Below are 19,242 nucleotides of genomic sequence, written 5' to 3' on the forward strand. Positions count from 1 at the left end.
AGAAAAGACCTAAAGGGTAGGAAATGTCAGTGGAAAGTCACAGAAAGAAAAAAACAACCAGAAGTAACTTGGCTAAATTGGGCAACATGAGTATAAGATTAAACATTGGCATGTTTAGAAATCCCCAGTCCCAAGTTAATAAAACCAGGGTCGTGAGAATTCTCTATACTTTACCATCTGTGCTTATCAACTCACCCATCCTCCTTCCAGCACTAGAAAAACATTGTTTGGAGGGGGGAAAATTATTCTTCAGCAGTAAAACATTTGAATTTTACCTCAAGTAAGACTTTATTTCAAAATCTGGAGCGAAATTTTTTTTTTTTTTTTTTTTTTTTTTTTTTTTGAGACGGAGTCTTGCTCTGTCGCCCAGGCTGGAGTGCAGTGGCACGATCTTGGCTTACTGCAAGCTCCGCCTCCCGGGTTCACGTCATTCTCCTGCCTCAGCCTCCCAAGTAGCTGGGAGTACAGGCGCCCGCCACCACGCCCGGCTAATTCTTTTTTGTATTGTTAGTAGAGACGGGGTTTCACGGTATTAGCCACGATGGTCTCTATCTCCCGACCTCGTGATCCGCCCGCCTCCGCCTCCCAAAGTGCTGGGATTACAGGCGTGAGCCACCGCTCCCAGCCGAGATAAATTTTAACTCTTAATTTGCTCTAGGATATTCTGATTTAAGTCAAGTCATTTAGACAAATAGCCAATTTGTCATATTCATCAGATGAAACAATTTCATCTCCCTTTCCATATGTATAAAATAAGCCTCTTGTCTTCTACTCAAATAATAACTAAAATGTTAATAAATAATAAAATATTCACTTTTAAATAAAATATTAATGTGATTTTACAATAAATATCTGTATTTGTCCTTTTCCTTTCTGTCTAGCTTTGAAGGCCTCACCTTCTAAGAAACGGTGCAATTCCATCGCCGCCTTAAAGGCGACTTCACAGGAGATCGTATCCTCAATTAGCCAGGAATGGAAGGATGAGAAGCGAGATTTGCTGACCGAAGGACAAAGTTTTAGCAGCCTTGATGAAGAAGGTAAAGATGTGTAACTTTTTTAAAAAGACAAAAGTTATTGTGATTTATTTATACAAGTAAATTTGCAGAAGAAAAATTTAAAAATACCTGTTCTAAGAAATAAAATCTATTAAGTTTTTAAAGGATAGCTACAGTGGCCAGGCGTAGTGGCTCACGCCTGTAATCCCAGCACTTTGGGAGGCCGAGTCAGGCCGATCACTTGAGGTCAGGAGTGCGAAACCAGCCTGGCCAACGTGGCGAAACGCTGTCTCTACTAAAAATACAAAAAAATTAGCCAGGCATGGTAGTGGGCGCCTGTAATTCTAACTACTCAGGAAACTGAGGCATGAGAATCACTTGAACCCGGGAGGCAAAGGCTGCAGTGAACTGAGATTGCACCACTGCACTCCAGCCTGGGCGACGGAGCGAGACTCTGTCTCAAATAAATAAATAAATAAATAAATAAATAAATAAATAAATAGGATAGCTACAGTAAGATGCGGTTCATGCAAGTTTTAACTACCACATAAAAAATACAATTTATGGTTTATGATAAAAATTAGACAATACTAATTCAAAAAGAAAAATGTCTACTTTCATTACATGATGGTAACAAATACTAACATTTTGTTGCTTTTACTTCTAGACCTTATTCTGTGCATGTACACATACACACACGCACAGGTACACATGCACACACATACATGCAATGGAACAACAAGTTGTCTCTTCATTTAGGTTTCTTTAATGATTTTTTTTTTTTGGGTACCCACTGGTAATACTCGGGAGGTACTACATGTTCTTTACTTTGAAAGCTTCATAACCATGAGCAGGTACCAAGAGAAGGAAAGAAAAGAGGCAGAAAGGAAAAATATGGAACGTTTCATGAATTTGCATGTCATCCTTGCACAGGGGCCATACTAATCTTCTCTGTATCGTTCCAATTTTAGTATATGTGCTGCCAAAGTGAGTGCTTTAATGAATTTTTTTTTTTTTTTTTTTTTTTTTTTGAGACGGAGTCTTGCTCTGTTGCCCAGGCTGGAGTGCAGTGGCCGGATCTCAGCTCACTGCAAGCTCCGCCTCCTGGGTTTACACCATTCTCCTGCCTCAGCCTCCCGAGTAGCTGGGACTACAGGCGCCCACCACCTCGCCCGGCTAGTTTTTTGTATTTTTTAGTAGAGACGGGGTTTCACCGTGTTAGCCAGGATGGTCTCGATCTCCTGACCTCGTGATCCACCCGTCTCGGCCTCCCAAAGTGCTGGGATTACAGGCTTGAGCCACCGCGCCCGGCTGCTTTAATGAATTTAAATAAAGTTTTATAATATTTTTCTTGTGTGGCTTGTACATATACCTTTTGTTAGATTTATTTCTTGGATAAATGCAGAGATATTGATATAGTTTTTTTTTCTGGATTTTTAAAAATAGTACGTTTTTTAAGAATTGAGTTTTCTGGCCATTTGTTGCTATTGTATGGACTTCACATCCTTTTTGTCTTTTTTTCTTTCTTACTTGCTGGCTAGGACTTCTGGTACAATGATGAATAGAAACAGTGATTGTAGACAGCCTTGCCTTGTCCTGATTTTAAAGGGAATGCTTCTAATGTTTCACTATTGAAAAAGAAGTTTGCTGTATTTGATACCCATAATCAAGCCAAGGAAGTTCCTTTTTTTATTCCTACTTTGCTGAAAGTTTTTTTTTTTTTTTTAAATCAGGAATGAGTACTGAATTTTATCAAATACTTTTCTCTATCTGCCAAGTTAATCATTTATTTTTTCCCTTCTAATCAAATATGGGAGAATGACATTTTAGATTTTCTATCTTTGGAGAATCTCAGCATTTCCTGAAAATGTCTTTTATTTCTACAGGAGTTAAGTCCTCTAGGGGTTTTCTTTTCCTCAGTGTCTTTAGGATGCGGTGTTATTTCTATTCCTTCTTCAGCAGCACTTATCCATACGTGCTATGTTTGGTTTCTTTCTTTCTCACCTTCCCATAAACCAACTTTTACCCGGAGTTAGTGATTTCGGCAAGAGAGTTACAGAGGTGCCCTTGATCCTCTCTGAACTGATGTCTCCAATTCCTGGTAGACATTCACCCGTTTCTCCTAAGCTCCCTGGCACTGGCGTCTCCCTCCCTAGACTACCTGATTTTCTGATAGCACATGCAAAACCGCAGGTGTCTGTAGTCTGGGAAATAGGATAAACGTATTTTAAAATTATATTAGTTAAGCTTTCAAGTAGTATGCTCAATGTGACCTCTAAAGTTAAAGCAATGGATCCAGTTGTTAATTTGGAAAAAAAAAAAAAAAAAGGTAAATATATAATAAATACACTACACAGCATCTAGAAAGGCTGGAAACATGGGAAGTAGGGCGTATATTGTATTTTTTTCAAATGAAGTATTTGACTCATTGCTTCAAATTTAGAGACACAACACCTTCAAAGGTCTCTGAAGGTCAAAGAAAATCCTATTGAGCATATTCTTTGAAAACGTAACATAATGTTATAAAATGAGTTTATCTTTGCTATCCTCTTCATGCACAATGTTTAGTCTCTAAATAATGCTCTGTACTTGGGGAACTTCCCCCTGCACCAAGTCATCACTGAATTTCCCTCAAGTTTTTAAGTTTGTTTTCTGCCATTCTCAGTATGTTCAGGTTATATTTTCTATTGCCATGTAACAAATTACCACAAACTTAGCAGCTTAAAATAATACCCAGTTAGTAGCCGATGGTTCTGTAAGTCAGAAGACTGGGTACAACTTACACAGGTTCTCTGCTCAGGGTCTCAAAAGCTGAAATGAAGGTGTCAGCAAGACTGAGTTTTTTTGTTTTTTTTTTTCTCTCAGAAATAAGCTTTTTATTTATTTTTTTTTATTATCATACTTTAAGTTCTGGGGTACATGTGTAGAATGTGCAGTTTTGTTACAGAGGTATACACGTGCCATGGTGCTTTGCTGCACCCACCAACCCGTCACCTACATTAGGTATTACTCCTAATGCTGTCCCACCCCCTGACAGGCCCAGGTATGTGATGTTCCCCTCCCTATGTCCATGTGTTCTCATTGTTCAGCTCCCACTTATGAATGAGAACATGCAGTGTTTGGTTTTCTATTCTTCTGATAGTTTGCTCAGAATGATCGTTTCCAGCTTCATCCATGTCCCTACAAAGGACGTGAGCTCATCCTTTTTTATGGCTGCATAGTATTCCATGGTGTATATGTGCCACATTTTATTTATTCAGTCTATTATTGATGGACATTTGGGTTGATTCCAAGTCTTTGCTATTGTGAATAGTGTTGCAGTAAACATACATGTGCATGTGTCTTTATAGTAGAATGATTTATAATCCTTTCAGTATATACCCAGTAATAGGATTACTGGGCCAAATGGTATTTCTAGTTCTAGATCCTTGAGGAGTCGCCACACTTCCACAATGGTTGAACTAGTTTACGCTCCCACCAACAGTGTAAAAGCATCCCTGTTTCTCCACATCCTCTCCAGCATCTGTTGTTTCCTGACTTTTTAATGATCACCATTCTAACTGGTGTGAGATGGTATCTCATTGTGGGTTTGATTTGCATTTCTCTAATGACTAGTGATGATGAGTATTTTTTCATATGTCTGTTGGCTGTGTAAATGTCTTCTTTTGAGAAGTGTCTGTTCATATTCTTTGCCCACTTTTTGATGGGTTTTTTTTTTTCTTGTAAATCTTTTTAAGTTCTTTGTAGATTCTGGATATTAGCTCTTTGTCAGATGGATAGATTGCAAACATTTTCTCCCATTCTGTAGGTTGCCTATTCACTCTGATGATTGTTTCTTTTGCTGTGCAGAAGCTCTTTAGTTTAAATAGATTCCATTTGTCAATTTTGGCTTTTGCTGCCATTGCTTTTGGTGTTTTAGTCATGAAGTCTTTGCCCATGCCTATGTCCTGAATGGTATTGCCCAGGTTTTCTTCTAGGATTTTTATGGTCCTAGGTCTTACGTTTAAGTCTTTGATCAATCCATCTTGAGTTAATTTTCGTGTAAGTTGTAAGGAAGGAGTCCAGTTTCAGTTTTCTGCATATGGCTAACCAGTTTTCCCAACACCATTTATTAAACAGGAAATCTTTTCTCCATTGCTTGTGTCAGGTTTGTCAAAGATCAGATGGTTGTAGACATGTGGTGTTGTTTCTGAGGCCTCTGTTCTGTTCCATTGGTCTATATATCTGTTTTGGTACCAGTACCATGCTGTTTTGGTTACTGTAGCCTTGTAGTATAGTTTGAAGTCAGGTAGTGTGACGCCTCCAGCTTTGTTCTTTTTGCCCAGGATTTTCTTGGCTATGTAGGCTCTTTTTTGGTTCCATATGAAGTTTAAAGTAGTTTTTTCCACTTTTGTGAAGAAAGTCAGTGGTAGCTTGATGGGCATAGCATTGAATCTATAAATTACTTTGGGCACTATGGCCATTTTCACAATATTGATTCTTCCTATCCATGAGCATGGAATGTTTTTCCATTTGTTTGTGTCCTCTTTTATTTCCTTGGGCAGTGGTTTGTCATTCTCCTTGAAGAGGTCCTTCACATCTCTTGTAAGTTGGATTCCTAGGTATTTTATTCTGTTTGTAGCAATTGTGAATGGCAGTTCACTCATGATTTGGCTTTCTGTTTGTCTGTTATTGGTGTATAAGAATGCTTGTGATTTTTGCACATTGATTTTGTATCCTGAGACTTTGCTGAAGTTGCTTATCAGCTTAAGGAGATTTGGGTCTGAGATGATGGGGTTTTCTAAACATACAATCATGTCGTCTGCAAACAGAGACAATTTGACTTCCTCTCTTTCTGTTTGAATACACTTTATTTCTTTCTCTTGCCTGATTGTCCTGGCCAGAACTTCCAATACTGTGTTGAATAGGAGTGGTGAGAGAGGGCATCCTTGTCTTGTGCTGGTTTTCAAAAGGAGTGCTTCCAGTGTTTACCTATTCAGTATGATATTGGCTGTTGGTTTGTCATAAATAGCTCTTATTATTTTGAGATAACGTTCCATTGGTCCCTACTTTATTGAGAGTTTTTAGCATGAAGGGGTGTTGAATTTTGTCGAAGGCCTTTTCTGCATCTATTGAGATAATCATGTGGTTTTTGTCTTAGGTTCTGTTTATGTGATGGATTACATTTATTGATTTGCATATGTTGAACCAGACTTGCATCCCAGGGATGAAACTGACTTGATCGTAATGGATAAGCTTTTTGATGGGCTGCTGGATTCGGTTTGCCAGTATTTCAATGAGGATTTTCACATTGATGTTCATCAGAGATATTGGGCTGAAATTTTCTTTTTTTGTTGTGTCTCTGCCAGATTTTGGTATCAGGATGATGTTGGCCTCATAAAATGAGTTAGGGAGGATTCTCTCTTTTTCTGTTGTTTGGAATAGTTTCAGAAGGAATGGTACCAGCTCCTCTTTGTATCTTTGGTAGAATTCAGCTGTGAATCTGTCTGGTCCTGGACTTTTGCTGGTTGGTAGCTTATTAATTTCTGCCTCAATTTCAGAACTTGTTGTTTTATTCAGGGATTCGACTTCTTCCTGGTTTAGACTTGGGAGGGTGTACGTGTCCAGGAATTTATCCATTCCTTCTAGATTTTCTAGTTTATTCACTTAGAAGTGTTCATGGTATTCTCTGATGGTAGTTTGTATTTCTGTGGGATCAGTTGTGATATCCCCTATATCATTTTTTATTGCATCTATTTGATTCTTCTCTCTTTTCTTCTTTATTAGTCTGGCTAGAGGTCTATCTGTTTTGTTGACCTTTTCAAAAATCCAGCTCCTGGATGCATTGATTTTTTTGAAGGGTTTTTCGTGTATCTATCTCCTTCGGTTCTGCTCTGATCTTAGTTATTTTTTGTCTTCTGCTAGCTTTTGAATTTGTTTGCTCTGGCTTCTCTAGTTCTTTTAATTGTGATATTAGGGTGTCAATTTTATATCTTTCCTGCTTTCTCTTGTGGGCATTTAGTGCTATAAATTTCCCTTTACACACTGCTTTACATGTGTCCCAGAGATTCTGGTATGTTATGTCTTCATTCTCATGATTTCAAAGAACATCTTTATTTCTTCCTTCATTTTGTTATTTACCCAGTAGTCATTCAGGAGCAGATTGTTCAGTTTCCATGTAGTTGTGCAGTTTTGAATGAGTTTCTTAATCCTGAGTTCTAATTTGATTGCACTGTGGTCTGAGAGACTGTTATGATTTCTGGTCTTTTGTATTTGCTGAGGAGTGTTTTACTTCCAATTCTGTGATCAATTTTAGAATAAGTGCAGTGAGGTGCTGAGAAGAATGTATATTCTGTTGACTTGGGGTGGAGAGTTCTGTAGATGTCTATTAGGTCCACTTGGTCCAGAGCTGAGTTCAAGTCCTGAATATCCTTGTTAATTTTTTGTCTCATTGATCTGTCTAGTATTGACAGTGGTGTGCTAAAGTCTCCTGCTATTATTGTGTGGGAGTCTAAGTCTCTTTGTAAGTCTCTCAGAACTTGCTTTATGAATCTGGGTGCTCCTGTATTGGGTGCATATATATTTAGGATAGTTAGCTCTTCTTGCTGCATTGATCCCTTTCCCATTATGTAATGCCCTTCTTTGTCTCTTTTGATCTTTGTTGGTTTAAAGTCTGTTTTATCAGATTTTAGGATTGCAACTCCTCCTTTTTTTGCTTTCCATTTGCTTGGTAAATATTCCTCCATTTCTTTATTTTGAGTCTTTGCACGTGAGATGGTTCTCCTGAATACAGCACACTGATAGGTCTTGACTCTATCCAATTTGCCAGCCTCTGTCTTTTAATTGGGGCATTTAGCCCATTTATATTTAAGGTTAATATTTTTATATGTGAATTTGATCCTGTCATTATGATGCTAGCTGGCTGTTTTGAGCTGGGCTGAGTTCTTATCAGGAAGTGCAGAGGATGAATCCTCTTCCAAGCTCATTCATGTTGTCGGCAGAATTCAGCTTATTTTAGCTGTTGGGCAGAGATCCCTGCTTCTTTGCTGTCGGACAACAAAGAGCCGTGTTTTGCCCTGGGGGCCATCCACATTCCCTACCATGCTGCCCCTCTATCTTCAAACACAGAATGTCCTGCAAGTAAGCCCCAACACTTTTTCTCTCTGACTTCTTGTCCCTGACCTCTAGACCCAGATTTAATGGGCTCATACGATTAGGTGAGGCTCCCCTGGATAATCTTCCCTTTGCCTAACTCAGTGTTAGCCAACTCTGGGTAACCTGAGTTACATCTGCAAAATCCCTTTTGCTAGGTCATATCACATAGCCACAGGAATAACAGCTCATCATGTTTGCAGGCCCCACAACAAAGGGAGAATTTACAGGAGTGTGGGTCATTAGGGGTCATCTTAGAGTTCTGCCTACCACACTGGCTTTAGAAAAAAACGGAAGGATACGGGAGCAGGAAGAAACACTTCTCTCCCTCAAAGAGCTGCTCCTTATGGGTTGAGGGGTCACCTTCCTGATGATGTGTGACCTGGGACTGAGTCACTGTACAGATGTATTTTGCTCTGTCACTCAGGTCATGTCTACTTTGTGAAGTAACGCTGGTATGCCCAAAACCTAGGTTGAAGACCAGCTCCATCTGCCTTATAAGGAGTGGCAATTCATTGGAATCTGATATCAGGTTATTTTTGACACTGAGTTTTCAATGTTATAGAGAGTTTTCATGTTTTGCTTTCCGTTTAATGAAAAGTTGGGATCAAGAATATTGAAGATTGCAAGCCAGGTGTCACATTAAAGTTGAAGCCTTTCTAATTTTTGAACGTTGAGCACTTTGGTTATTCGTGGTTTTATATGTTTTATCTATCGCTGCAGTTTTCTATTTTGACTTGAATTGGAGGTGGAGAGGTGGAGCTCTACCATCCCAGTGTGTCATCTGATTTCCCAGACCAGAGTCCAGCCCTTCCTGTGCTTGCCTGGCTTCCCCTCCATGTTGCTCCCTACTCCACCATCTATACCCTTCACATCCAACATCCAAAACCTCACACTCACACGAGAATCCCTATTACGGTCGGTTTATATTTACACACTAAAAATATCTAATTTTCAATTTGTTGTGCTTATAAAGGAATACCAGGAACACCTTAAAGTTATAATTGTATTTATTAGCATCTATTTTAGGTCAGTCTGGGGGCGTGATGGAAAGAGTCCACATAGACTCCAGAGAGATGGGCAGGGGTTACTGCTCAGCCTTGAACATTCCTCCTTCCTCACAAGGGTGGGCTCTTACACAAATGATTTCATGGGCCCCTAAGTTTTAAAGAAAAAGTAAGTGTTTTCTCATTTTAAAAAAGGCAACTTTGATGTTAAAATATGTCAAGAAGAGTCCTGGATAATGTTTAAATGTATTTATGGGCTCTGATGGGGTTAAGGTAGAGCTGACTGTTAGTCTGTTGAAGTATTTGTTTCCCGGCTCTTGAAAAACATGGGTTCTTAGATCCAACCTGAGAATCATAGATATGTGCGTATCACAGGGAGGGCAGAAAAGTTCGCTGTCTGTTTATACACTTGCCAGTCATCCTTTTAATCTCTGTCAAATTATCTGCTTAAACTCCTATGAATTTTTGCATGCCATCTTTTTGAAATAGTAAATCACTTTATTAGGTTTTTAAAAGAGCATTCATAATGTCATTTCCATGAGCCATTTTGTAAATTAATGCAATTTCCTTTCTGTTTAACCTGTTTGCAAGAAGCTATTTTACATTTCTGCTGTAATTCAGAAAAAAAGTGCAGTTAATTCATAATTGAATTTGCAGCCTGATAGGTAAAATGAATGCTTTTGACTCATTTTGATTATTATAGATACTAAAGCTGCATTTATTCTTGAGATTCATGAATGTGTGTGTTGCTTTCGTTCCCAGCCCTGGGATCCCGACACAGGCCAGACCTGGTGCCTAGCACTCCATCGCTGTTTGAAGCTGCTTCCTTGGCGACCACAATTTCATCTTCTTCCTTATACGTCAACGAGCACTATCCACACGACAGGCCTACACTCTATTCAAACAGGTAATACTTAGTGCAGTCAGATAACCCATCAGGCTGTTACCACGTCAACATCAGGCCTGAACCAGTGTCTCTGAATGAGAACACGTCTCTAGCAACCAGCATGTGCCTGTCATCTGCCTCGTAAGTCGGAGAGAGAACATGCTTGATTTTTGCTGTGGCAAAAGAACATTGGAGGGAAAACCCTCATGATCTTTCTTTACAGTTGACCATTATGTCATGTAGAAATTATATACTTGGCTCAATGGAAGAAGACAAATCTTTCATTTTTATTTTAGTAAATTTTTTAGGAATGGGTTTCTTCAGAGTGAGTACTCTTAGTTAATATTACACAGGTAGCTGCAAAGATATTGTAATATTCTCTTTTGGTATGTGTGATCTTAGTGACTATGGTAAACAGAATAATGCCCGCCCCCCCAAAGCTGTCCACATCCTAATTCCGTAACCTGTGAATATGTTACCTTATATGACAAAAGGGACTTTGCAAATGGGATTAAATTAAAGATCCTAAAATGGGAGGAGTATCCTGAATTATCCAGATAGGCGCAATATAATCACAGGGTTCTTGTAAGGGGAAGACAGAAGAAGAAGGGTCAGAGTCAGAGAAGGAGACACAACATCAGAAGCAGAAGTCAGGATACCCCATTTGCCCTGATATGATTATTATTCATTGCATGCCTGTATCAAAATATCTCATGTAACCTATAAGATTTTTGGAAATTGTATGCTCTCTAGCAACTTGGTGTGGATTTTTATATAAGCACCATTTTATGAGTTCTATAAAATGTTATAAAAATAGAAGATTTTAAAAAATAAGTAAAATAATAATTATTTGCTAAATATTAGACTAGTTATTGTTGAAACCTAGCTCTCAAGAATCAAGATCAGATTTATGCAGGTGAAGAATTTCTTATGCTTTAAGTTACTTTCCATCTCCAGGATAGCAGTTTGGTTGATTTCCAGGAAGAGGAGTCAATAAAGTAGATTTATTTTTAATATATGGATATCCATAGAGTCTAGCTTAGTCTTTTGGCAAGTTAAAGTTTGCTAGTCGGACCTGCTATAGTAATTCTTTTTTTTGCTGTTTCCTCCTCTCTCAGCTAGATACAAGATTAGGTACACAGCAGGTTAGGCAGCCAGTCTAGGTCGAGAAAAGTGGAACCAGCAAAGTGAGCCACAAATCTTAGCTGGGCCTGAGTTTGCATTGTTCTGCTCTAAGGGTCAACAAATAAGGCCCTATTAAAAATTATTTAACTTATCTAAACTATACAAAGTTATTGATTTGGTCAGTTTCCTTCGATTGGAGAAATTTAAAATGACTTAATGTGTAATACTTAATATTAATGTCAAATGTTTAAATCTGGTATGTAAATTAGTCGAGCAACAGCCTTTCCTGTCTATCTGGTGCAGCTGAACACGTGGGTCTATATAAAGTTCTTTTGCTCTCGAATATAAATAGCAGCCCAAAAGATAGCTGGAAAGTTGCAGGAAGTTCTTAGCAAGGTCAAAAACAATTCTCATGTGAAGCCATGGTGATTTCTTACAGTTTGCTGTCATGGTAATTATTGGGGCATATAATCAGATGTGCTTTTAAATCATTTACTGAGATTTTCAGCCAACAATAAAAGGGTTTGGTTTGGTTTTGTGTTTTGGTAGCAGTGGTGGTGGTGGTGGTGGTGGTAGGTAAGTATCCAGTCTCTTGACCAGAGGTATTCGACTCTTGGGTATTCATAAGGTTTTCCTGGGGCCTGGCAGGGCCTCCTCCTGACTCCCAATCGTTCCTGGCCATCCTGGAAGCTACCTCTGCATGCTCCACCTCCACATGCTCCCAGAACTGTGCTGTCACTCTCGATACTTTTATTTATGCTGATACTGACTAGCATATAGATTTGGAAGGGGAAAATAAAAAATGAGTTATCTATGATATTTTTCCTTTCTTTTAAATATTTATTTAAAACAAGTGCATTGTTTTAATCTTCTTTGGCACTGTATCTCCAAATTGTAGTTTGATATCTTATATATCACTATCAATCAAGGTTCACCTGCAAGAACAAGAAACCACTTCATCTTAACCAGAAAGGAATTTAATCTAGATAATTGGGTGCCTACAAAGTCTGTGGAAAGGCAGTGGGCATGGGCTCCAGGCTGGCACCAGGAAATTCATCCTGGAACACGCCACCAAACTGGGCCACCAGCAGCACTATAGCAGGAACCACAGTCAAGTTGGTGCCTGCCAATGAGATACAGCCCAGACAGAAGCATTTCAGTGAGCCTAGAATGTTTTTTCAATGAGCCACCCTTTAAAAACCAAACAACTTCGCTAAAATACCCAGATTCTTTTGCAAAATCAGGATCTTGGTCACCATATAATTTTGGCTCTGTTTCCTCCTGGCATTTATCAGCTGGAGGGGAAAATCTTGCACCCCCTAGGTCACCACCCTCTGCCTCATTCATCTGTGCTGTCACCTACCTGCTCCTGTAGGTATGTCTGCTTTTAGCCTTGATGTGCACAAGAAGGTAATAGAAGGGCCTCGGGTCTTAATCACGGACTTAGGGAAATCTTAAGGAAAAGAGGCATAAAGGTGCTAAAAAAAAAAAAAAAAACCCTGAAGACAACAGTTTGAGAACTCCCGGGCGTCGATATCCCTATTTCCCTGACCCACTGTGCCCAACCCTCATTATTCAACTGGCAAACTTCACCAGCAAACCAAAACAAAAAACAAAAAAAAAAATTCATATTTTTGTTTCTATCATTTTTTCCTTTAGAGCCCACCTAGTCCTACATGGTATTTCTTTAGGCAATAAATAGACACTATTCTAAATCTCATCTGGCCAACTGAGTTTCAAAACCTAATCCAGAGAGCCTGGAAAGAAAATGCATTGAAAAGAAAAAAAAGAAAAGAAAAAAATGTTGAATATTGATGTTATAATTTACATGTGAGATTTTTCTCTTTATGAATCATTTTTCTGTTCAGGCAAAGTGGTCTGTTTTCCAATTTTGACGTTATATTATACATATCTATGCTAAAATAAGCTGCAGATACTTCAACTAGCAGTTGTCATTCTGTCAGTCTTTTTAGAATCCGTAAATTGGCAAGGTATTGATTAGTGCCTGGATGCCTCCACACCTAAATTATATACTGCAGTGGGAAATTGCTGTCTCTTAGAATTATTCCGTTTTTTAAAAAGATTATTCTTTGTAACTTCAAAAACTCTTAATAGTAACCCATTCTTTTTTTAATGTACTCCAAAAATTCGCTAGGAAGGAAAGAAAAAAATAGTATCATCTTAAAAGTATGTATCTAACCTACTGATTGGGAGTACACATTTTCAAGTTGCACTGTGCAGTCTTGTGTTAGAGCATGCAGATCCTAGGAATAAAGAGAAACTGTCATGGGCATTGCTTCCCGGTCATCTAGTGAGATTTAAGTTCTGAATTTTTGAAACTTGCGTTTTTCTTTACTAGTAAGAAGTCTGTTCTTTTAAAAGAGGTATAAATTGAGCACTAAGAAATACGGAGGCGTGTTTTACCTCAAAGTTAAGAACAATTTCATTTAATATTGTAGAAATAGGTTACACATACGAATATTTTCATGATTTCCTGCATAGCTGGTAGCAAAGCCAAAGCTCTGGTTATGCATAAGGAATTGAAAGTCACACTTCATTCCAGTGCATCTATGCTTTCCCCATCAAAGATGTCTTACCAGTGTCACCACTCTATCCAGTCTCAGGTTTGGCTAGTGGCTATTTCTAACACTTGGGCTCACCCTGCAGACATTTGCAGTATTGTGAGAAGGGCAAAAATGTCAGAGAAAAAGCCACTGGTCATTTGTACATAGAGGGCAAATTGGTAAAGGCTCCCTAAATGATGAGTCCAACATTCTAGATCTCAGAGGCTAGCCCAGCAGATCGAACAGTCTTGTGCCCTCTTCTTCCTGCCATTACAGTGTTGTAGACCTAGAACAGGAGCAGAAACACTCTAACCAAAAGCCCTTCCCCACAAATTGCTTACCGCTAAGGTTTACAGACATGCAAGTAGAGCCATCCCAAAGGTTAGAGATCTTTCTTTAGATTTGTCTGAAATATCAGAAAATGGAAATGCGGAAACCTTGTATGATATCTGAGCGTGTTAGTAGGACTTCAGTTGAACACAGGTCTCTAGGGTCTAAGCCTCTTGTCTTTTCCACTGTACCATTCCTGCATCACGGCCTCCAAATACATATTAGGTTGGCTGGTTGGTTGGTTTTTTTCCTAACATGAGTTCTGGTCTTGTGTTTGAGACTTTTTTTTTTTTTTTTTTTTTTTGCTGCTTAATAACTAAAATATTTCTAGCAGGCAAAGTGGTGGGTTTATGTTTTTGGTTTTTGGGTTTTGGTTTTTGGGGTTTTTTTGAGAGAGTCTCGCTCTGTGGCCCAGGCTGGAGTACAGTGGCGCCATCTCAGCTCACTGCAACCTCCGCCTCCAGGGTACAAGCGATTCCCCTGCCACAGCCTCCTGAGTAGCTGGAATTACAGGCACCCGCCACCATGCCTGGCTAATTATTGTATTTTTAGTAGAGGCAAGGTTTCACCATGTTGGCCAGGCTGGTCTCGAACTCCTGACCTCAAGTGATCCACCCCTTCAGCCTCTCAAAGTGCTGGGATTACAGGTGTGAGCCACTGTGCCCAGCCAATGGGCTTATGTTAATGTCCACCTATAGTATTTGTTCTACCAGTTATTGGTGAATTTTGCTTATTAAAAACAGCATTGTGAGGGCAACTTTTCTATCATAATATTAATCCTGCTTCAAACCACCAATAATAATCTGATACAGTAGCAACTAATTATTGAACCTTATTAAGGGCCATGTTAAGCCCTTTGTACATGTCAAGTGATTTAATTCTCACAGCAATTCTATAAAGTTATTATATTTATGGTCTCCATCTTACACATGAGGAAATTGATGCTTAGCAACATTAGGTAACTTTCTCAAGGCCACATGGCTAAAAAGTGGAGGCATGACTTCCAGCTACAGCACTGATATAGAATACGCAGTTTCAGATGATAAGTTTTAGATGATGCTTTTCATGGAAATTTGGTGACATCCATACAAGTTCTCTTCTTCATCTTTTTGGCTTTTCTTTTTTCATGGGATTTTGAGGGAGGATTTTCATCTTCAAAGATGTTAAGACAGAATGTTCAAACACTTTAAAAATTTAACATTAATTTAAATTTATAAGAAACCTAAAATAGCTATTTCCTCAAGTTGTTATTTCCAACTCTCCAGGTGGACTCCAAATCACTATGTAATTTTGAGAGAAGACTTTTATTAGATATGTTCCTGCTGGGTTTAGAAAATCCTATATCTTCTGTTGATATAGCAAGGTCAGCAGGAACCTTTAATATTTACAAAATGAAGGGAGAACAGTTAGTTGCAAAAACTTCCTAGTGATTCCAATCCCCTAACCCTAATCTCAAGGGAAAGACAGCACAACTGTGTTATCTTCTGTGAACTTCACAACTACCTGCCATACCTAGACACCAGTCTAGGGCTGCACAACCACTTGTAGGATGATGCACTTGTTGATGCTAAACACTGAAGATGACCTCTCCAGACTCTTTGTTCTTTTGTGTTTCTTAATCTGATTACTCCTGCCTTGCACACAGACCTTCCTACCCCCACTACCTCAGATGGTGGTGGGTAAAGATGCTCATGCATCTTGCTAAATCATTACTTAGGATATTAGCTCTCAAACTGCCACTTCTAGTGATCTAACATGGGGCAAGTTACTTGCTCATCATGTGCCTCAGTTGCCTCCTTTGTAAAGTGTGAATTACTATACTACTGCCCCCAAAGAGTTGTTATAAGGATTAAATGAAATAACAATTAGAAAGCGTTTATACCTTCTGGCACATAGTAAGCCCCGTAAAGCATTTGTTGAAATAAAATAACCAAGGGATTTGAGACACTAACACCTTGCAGCTTCTTCATAAGTCTCACTGTAAGGGGCATGATGTTTTTGGCAAAAAGCCATCACGGAGTACTTTGTTAGAGTCCTTTCAGGAAACGGAAAACACACTTAGAATTTCAAAGGGCATTGGTTACAGAATGTGGGGAGGCTGGAAGACTGAAGGGGGAAATTGCAGAAACTCAGGTAAATAACTGCAGGAGGCAGCTCCCACCATCAGCTCTGCCATGATACCTGCTGCCGCCTTAGAGAAGGGATGGTGGCGGAGGATGCTACCTGAAGAGCTGGGATAGGGCAAGAACATAGCCACCTCCAGAGACACTGCCCCGAAATGGAAGAAAGATAAATGAGAGCAGAAAGCCAGCAGCTTCTGTCCTCTTGCCACCGTCTCATCCAAGTCCTGCAGTGCCTTGACTGACAGCACCTGGTCAAGGGGCCTATGGGATACCATTTGCCAACTCTGGGCTCCAGCATTGCAAAGTAGAGTTGAGATAGGATAAAAACAACCACAGCACATGGAGCAAAAGCTAGATAGACACAGGAGCTTTTCTAAAAGAGAGAGAGAGAGGACAAGGTCAAAGCTTGACAAAGTTAGAGTGTGAGTACAAGAACAGGAATCAATTTAGACTTTCATAGAAGTAATTATGGAACCAATTTATTATCATGCCAATGTAATAGTACTATGTAAAGTAGCCATAGATTTGTTAATGATCGGTGCAATTAGAGACTCCAGTATTTACCAACAAGTCTGTCTGACAATCAGTAACACATTCCTGGGGACCGTGCTGGTTGTAAATACTCATAGAAACGCCTTAGCTAATTCCAGACATGTGGGATAGATTTTTAGCTTGAGAATTCCTCAAAGAGGCTTGTAAGCTTGAGGAACCCAGGTGAGACTCCCTCTGATAAGGCAGCTGACACAGTTTGGGAGCAGATAGCCATCATCCATGCCCTTACAAAACACTTCTACATTATGACCAATACATCATTGTGAACCCACCACCCCCCACCCCACCTTATCTGCATCTTAGTCTGGAGCAAACACACAGAATGAGGGGAAAATGTGGGCACACTCATTCATTCTTAGTAAAGAGAAGGATTTAGTCATCTTTTCCCAAGTGTCAAGAAACGAAGTCATCAAGCAAATGATGCCACATATCTAGAGGAGAAGCAAAAACCTTCCTTATTCAGTCTCTTGGAAGAAGAGTATTTCATTTAAAAAATTAAAACCATTATAGGCTTGCCGGCATTACCAGTGAACCTGAGTGGTGTCACGTCTTTCTTCAGTTGTGGCTAAGGCACACGCTGAAAAAATTGGAACCTGGCTGAGAGAGATGGCTCACGCCTCTAATCCCAGCACTTTGGGAAGCGAGGCAGGAAGATCACTTGAGCCCAGTTGAGACCAACCCGGGCAGCTTAGCAAGACCTCATTTCTACCAAAACAACAATTTTTTAAAAACCACAGCTGAGCATGGTGGCACGTGCCTGTAGTCCCAGCTACTTGGGAGGCTAAGATGGGAGGATTGCTTGAATCCAGGAATTCCAGGCTGCAGTGAGCTATGATCATGCCACTGCACTCCAGCCTGGGCAACAGAGCGAGACCCTGCCTCAAAAAAAAAAAAAAAAAAAAGGAAGCTGCAGAAGCTTTATAATATGCCTGTTAGTTTTTCCTCCCCACCCCCAGAAAAAAAAAGTAGAAGAAAAAACATGGATTTACATCACATTAGTCTGCACCTGGATTTTGCCAGATGTCGTTTTTCCTTTTTGACAAATTATAGAATTACTTCTGAAGTGATTAGCTTTTCAAATGATCCCTCATATATTTCTGCCAGGGCAGGAAATTGAAGTGAATTTTTCAGATATCTGATATTATATGAAGAATAATTTAGGATTCAGCATTAATTCAAAGAACATTCACATTTTTTAAGGAATTCATGTGTGATAATATTTCTAGGTGCTTTTTATGTGTTACTAAGATTTCTTAGTGGATTTAGTTTATGGATAAATCCTATTGCCAAAAAAAAGTGGGAAAACTTGGCCAATTTTTGAATATTTTAACTGACCAAAAAAATGACCTTTTTTAAATCCATTCTCTGCCTCTTAATTCTGGAACTAAAACACCACATCTTTATTTCCCTTGACTTCAAACACTAGTGCTGTGTCTCTGGAAGGATGGTTTGCTGGTAGTGAATGTTCCTCTGCAGACACTCTTCAATTCTCTGCCGTCCTTCATGGAGCCTCTAGAGAAATATTTCTCAGTGTGACTAGCTCCCACATCAGGGTCCCTACATCTAGAAATGGGGCCCTGAAATCTGCATTTTGGCAAGCCCCTTAAAAAATTCTTACCCACACCAGTATACAAGAGAAATGTTCTTTGGAAATAAACTCTTCTCCCCTCTATTCTTTCTGAGTAGTGAAACAGCATCTGTCTGCGGTTCAGCTGAGACACAGCTGAACTCTTTGAAGAAATTAAGAGGACATAACATGTAATGCCAGAAATATAAAACCATAGCAAAGTGGATATGTTTTCAGATTCTAGTAAGGAGAACAGGACCTCAGTTCCTTTCTCATACCTCAGACATGCCTGGACAGACCCTAAGCAAAAGTGACTTTTTGCCTTAAAGGCGTTAAAAGAAAAAGTTCAGCTGAATTAAATTTAAAGGTGTTTACTTGAGCAGTGAACAATATGTGAATTGGGCAGCCCCCAGAATCATACAGCAGATTCAGAGACTCCAGCACCGACACGTGGTGGAAGAAGATTTATGGACGGCAGAAGGAAAATGGCGTGCAGAAAACCGAAGTAAGGCACGGAAACTACTGGCTGGTCAGAGCTCGGCATTTACCTTATTGGAACACAGTTCGAACAGTTGGCTACATTTGATTGGCCGAGACTCAGTGGTTGGCACAAATGTAAACTATGGTTGGTTTACACCTCTGCTTGTTGTAGTGATCAATGTACAGAAAAACCTTTAGTCCAAACTTAGATATGTAAGGAGGCAGCTTTAGGCTAAACTTCATTTAACGAGGTATTTTAGGTTAGCAACACCTGTGGGAAATGCTTCAGCCAGCCCCAAACCTGCTTCCCAGTGTGGTTCCTCTGACCTGAAGCCAACATACATTTCTGCCCAGCGGCTGTTGGTGACTTCCCTGAATCTACAGAGATCCTTGGTTCTGTAGTCAAGCAGGGTAATTTTCAGATTCCTTGGCCTCCACTGACTCCCCCTCTTTGCTTAAAGGTCAGCTTGGTCCTTCTGAGC

The 19,242-nt window shown here is 39.5% G+C and overlaps 1 protein-coding gene and 1 non-coding gene across 5 annotated transcripts in view; one reads left to right on the plus strand and one right to left on the minus strand.

Annotated features, from left to right (window-relative positions):
- PIP5K1B (phosphatidylinositol-4-phosphate 5-kinase type 1 beta) overlaps window positions 1–19,242 on the plus strand; it is a 306,533-nt gene that overhangs the window by 229,207 nt on the left and 58,084 nt on the right. For all 4 annotated transcript variants that reach the window (XM_065530660.1, XM_065530659.1, XM_065530661.2 and 1 more), the window contains 2 exons: window positions 882–1,037; window positions 9,896–10,040. In XM_065530660.1, the coding sequence (XP_065386732.1) occupies window positions 882–1,037; window positions 9,896–10,040 (301 nt within the window). The remainder of the gene's footprint in view (window positions 1–881; window positions 1,038–9,895; window positions 10,041–19,242) is intronic.
- LOC123569322 (U6 spliceosomal RNA) lies at window positions 1,884–1,990 on the minus strand. Its single transcript, XR_006692949.1, has one exon. It is a non-coding gene; the product is annotated as a U6 spliceosomal RNA (small nuclear RNA).

Source organism: Macaca fascicularis, chromosome 15 (genome assembly GCF_037993035.2).
Source record: "Macaca fascicularis isolate 582-1 chromosome 15, T2T-MFA8v1.1".
Classification (NCBI taxonomy): Eukaryota; Metazoa; Chordata; class Mammalia; order Primates; family Cercopithecidae; genus Macaca; species Macaca fascicularis.